General features: G+C 31.9%; 2 protein-coding genes across 2 annotated transcripts in view; both read right to left on the reverse strand.

Annotated features, from left to right (window-relative positions):
* Window positions 1–3,359, reverse strand: part of LOC115245683 (maltase A2-like) — a 5,967-nt gene extending 2,608 nt beyond the window's left edge. Inside the window, exons 1-6 of the mRNA XM_029824107.1 lie at window positions 3,174–3,359; window positions 2,677–2,864; window positions 2,232–2,501; window positions 1,353–1,595; window positions 1,083–1,268; window positions 9–307 (exon numbers count right to left, since the gene is read on the reverse strand). Of these exons, the coding sequence (XP_029679967.1) occupies window positions 9–307; window positions 1,083–1,268; window positions 1,353–1,595; window positions 2,232–2,501; window positions 2,677–2,864; window positions 3,174–3,330 (1,343 nt within the window). The 5' untranslated portion in view covers window positions 3,331–3,359. The remainder of the gene's footprint in view (window positions 1–8; window positions 308–1,082; window positions 1,269–1,352; window positions 1,596–2,231; window positions 2,502–2,676; window positions 2,865–3,173) is intronic.
* Window positions 3,360–3,577: 218 nt separating this feature from the next.
* LOC115245674 (maltase 1-like) lies at window positions 3,578–4,341 on the reverse strand (the record flags this gene model as incomplete). Its single annotated transcript, XM_029824093.1, has 2 exons — window positions 4,076–4,341; window positions 3,578–3,987 (listed from the first exon to the last, which is right to left on the reverse strand). Coding segments are annotated over exons 1-2 (666 nt in total), but the record flags the coding sequence as incomplete, so codon positions are not given.
* Window positions 4,342–4,347: the final 6 nt, after the last annotated feature.

Below are 4,347 nucleotides of genomic sequence, written 5' to 3' on the forward strand. Positions count from 1 at the left end.
GTTCAGACGAGCTATAATCCCAGCCTAAACCAATATCTAACTGAGTGTCTTGTTGTACTTCTTTTTCAATAGGAGATTGTGCAGATTGTACGGATTCTTGTTGACTAATCGGTTCTTCGATAGCTGTAAGAATTTGTGCTGGTTCTTGTTGAACGTTTGTTTTCTCCATAGGAGTAAACTCCTTTAAACTGTCTTTATGTATTCTCAATTTCTGAAGACTCTGTTGTGAATCATCTAAGGCTCGTGTGAGATTCGCGATGAGTATTTGCGCCTGATCTCTCTCTCGTAAAGCATTCTCCAGTTCAATCTGTAAGTTACGCTGACTTGTCTCTTGTGTTGAATCATTTTTGTGGGTATAAATGATGAAGAAGAGAATAAATTACATAAAATTACTTTTCGACCATAAAAAAATGATAAGATTAAATTTAAATTTTAAAGTAATAATTTCTTATTAAAACAATTTTGAAATATTTTGTATCTATATCTAATTTATAATATATGTAATTAAAAATGTTAATATATTTAATATATTTGATATATTAACAATTCTTTCGGTGAAATTAATAATTAACATATAATTAATGCATGATTTCAAATTCTTGAAGAAAATAATACAACAAAATTCAATAATATACCAATTAGAAATTTCAATACACAAAAAATTAAAATTATAGATATTTAAATATATACAATTACATACACACAATTACAATTACAGTTACAATTTTATAAGGGTACATTTTGGAAAATTACAGTTAAAAAGAAAAAATGAAATATTGCTTATTGATTTTTATTGCAGGAAACATTATAATAGTGCATTATAAATACACAAAAGTTTTTTAATTAAATATATGTGCTTTGAAAATAACATATTTAGGGAATCTCTAGAGACGTGTACACGACAGCGGCTTTCTTACGTAAATGTATATTGTTTATAGGAACCGAATAATAATCCCTGCAAAAGATATAAAAATGAATTATATATCTACACATAGTATCTGCCGACATCACTCCCCGAATAATATACATATTTATAATAACTATTTATAATAATATTTACATAAAGTTTCCTTAAAAAATTTAGATACCCAATTGGCAATTTTACCACTCGGCATTGAATTCGTCCAACCGTCTATTTTTTCTTTGTAAACTTCCGCGGACGAATTAATAGTCACATTTATAATAAACGCAAAATTGAAAGGCGTCACATTATAGTTATAATATTCCATGGTATGCGGGAAACTAGTATACGCCTCCATCACCATCATCTAGAGAGATCAGAGAAAGAGCATATTTTATAAATCAATAAGCACAAAACATAAATTTGAAAAAAATAATATTGCTTTATTGACCTTCTGATCTTGATTGTGCTCGTCAGCATAGTCATCTACGTATTTTCGCCAATCTCCGAATAGCTCGTAAGTAGGTTTTTGATCAACAGTGTAAATATGATCCAAATACGAGTAATCTCGCGGTGTGAGACCAGCCGCATAACTTCTGGGCTCATCTCTCAATTCTGGGTCTTCATAAATAAACGGGGCGGAATCGATGCGGAATCCGTCTATACCCAAATCCAACCAGAATTTCAATACATTCTGTAACCGATCAAAAAAATCATTAGAAGTTATAAGAATAAAGTTTAGAATGCTGTAATGTGTAAAATATTTTTTATACACTTTCCTTTATATCTTTCTTATTATAAAACTTTATGTTCTTTAACATAAATTTATAAATTTTGAATTCAATTTGCAGTTATACATTTTCATTCAAACTTTTATATGCAAAATAAAAAGATATCTAAAGAGATTTATAATCTATAGATTAAATGATAAATTTTTAATTTAGGGAAAAATGCAGTAACAAAAAAATTAAATAAATTTATATGCAAACTATTAATGCTAATAAATTATGTTATAATTTATGTTATCACATATTTATTGCATATCTGGATTATTATATCTCAAATAATAAGTGTGTTAAAAAATATATTAAATGTTTCGAATTAATAAAAATGAGAAGAATCATTATATATATATTTGCAATTGTACTAATAATATTGATAAAATTTATTAAAACATTTTATTAAAATAATAAACGCGCAATAGCCTCTCTTTTTTATTCTTCTTACAAATAAAATTAATGTGACTGGAACACCAGAATGAGATATTTTAATGAAAATCTTCAGCATATAGCAACATTTAAAAAAATCTGAGCTTTTCTCTGTAACTTACTTTCATCTCGTCTCTCACATCAGGATTTGAGAAGTTCAAATCAGGCTGTCTATAATCGAATTGATGAAAATACCATTGTTTTTGCGAATCCACATACTCCCACGCTGAGCCACTAAACACACTGATCCAATTATTAGGCGGCGTTTTATCGTCTTTATCTTTACCATCTGCCCACATATAATAATTCTTATATTTCTCATTGCCTTGAAGACCCTTTTGGAACCATGGGTGCTTGTCAGATGAATGATTAGGTACGAGATCGAGAACCACCTATAAGAATGATATCATGAAGTAACTCCAAAAAAAGACGACGAGTATTCAAAATATTTCGTAGAATAAACAAAGTCAATAATTCTCTACATTTAATTACGATAATAATATGAACAATCAAATTAGATTATATATAAAAATCATGATGTATATATATATAGGCAAACCGCCGCACTTTTAAACCGAGTTTCTTAGCTTTCACCAAGAGATCCTTGAAATCTTCCATTGTGCCAAAAACTGGATCGATACCCGTAAAATTGGATATATCATATCCGAAATCGACCATAGGACTTGGATATATGGGTGACAGCCAGATTGCGTTGACGCCAGTTTCCGCAATGTAAGGCAACTTTAAAGTTATTCCTGATAACATCAGAGAACAAAGCTTTAAATTTTGCCATTGTTCGTATACTTGGCTTACATTACTTTGGCATTAATGTTTTTCGATAATAAACGTATAGAGATTAACTGGGTATAATTATGCAATAATTAATTCAACAAAATTGTAACATCCCAAGTAGCAAAAATAGTCATTTTAACGTCATTTTGACGTAATTTTACGTCAAAATGACTACTTTTATTATCTGGGATATATGTGAATATAGTAATTTTTTATTTTTTATTATCTTATGCACGACACATATTAATAAATAGAGACTGACATACGCTTACCTTTCAGATCGCCTACGCCATCGGCATTGGTATCATACAAACTTCTCGGATAAATTTGATAGAAGACAGTATTGTTCCACCACGACTTATTGAGAATCTCGGCTGATAAACCGCTCACCAGCAGCAAAAGCGCACACAAGCGTATTGTCAGCGACATGATGCCGTTTGTGCTTGTCGAATCTGAAAATTGTTTATATACACGTTAATGGCTAAGAAAATCAGTTGCTTCCTTATCAATCGTGTATAATGAATGTTACGGTATCTCTGCACTCGAAAAAAATTAATAAATTACAAGATAAAAAACAATGACAATGATTACTGCAACTACATATGCGACTATTTCATTGTCATCAAAAATTTTGGTATTATAATTATTTTATAACATTTATAGAGAGGAGAAGAAAGAAAAAGAGTTGTAACACAGTTATAAATATGTATATAAACAACCTAAAAAAAAATTGTTTGAGAAAGTCATACCTTTTTACTTGAGCATCCAAGCTGGCAACCTTGACCTTCATTAGTAGCGGAAGTCCTTTGCCTGATAGATCCACTTTTTGAGGGATGTCGTCCAAGAAGTTAATCAGAAGCAGCACGGTGCGGGAACCAGAGTTTCGGATCACACCCAGGACTGTACCATTGTTCGCCAAGAACGATCTGTAACTTCCTTTGGTAAGTGCTGGTTCCTTTCGGTGCATGTAGGCTAAGGTTTTGTAGATCTTGTAATGCGAGTCATGAGCCTTAGTCTCTTTCAACAAGTTCAACTCTTTGTAGTTTTCATTCACCGGAAGCCACGTCGAATTTGCCGTACTAAAACCTGCCGTAACAAATAATTAATTGATTAAGATTTAGAAATATATTGTTAATAAATTAAACACTGTAAATCGCACAAATTCGTCTTTTACCTGCGTTCTTCGTCGCGTCCCATTGGAACGGCGTCCGTTCTGGATCGCGAGACACAGACGCGTAATGGTCTTTGCCTGCGTTGCACGCCTCGGGATCCTGCGTATTCGCCCACGATATATCCGTCTTGTCCACCATACCAATTTCATCGCCGTTATAAGTCACTGCCAAGCCCGGCAAAATCATGGACAACATGGTCATTTGATCCAATCTGCCGGGATAACGCGAGGCTACGCGGTGATTGTCATGATTTCCCATCTAAAAAAGTTCATGT

This window comes from Formica exsecta, unplaced genomic scaffold (genome assembly GCF_003651465.1).
Source record: "Formica exsecta isolate Colony F162 unplaced genomic scaffold, ASM365146v1 scaffold125, whole genome shotgun sequence".
In the NCBI taxonomy this organism is placed as follows: Eukaryota; Metazoa; Arthropoda; class Insecta; order Hymenoptera; family Formicidae; genus Formica; species Formica exsecta.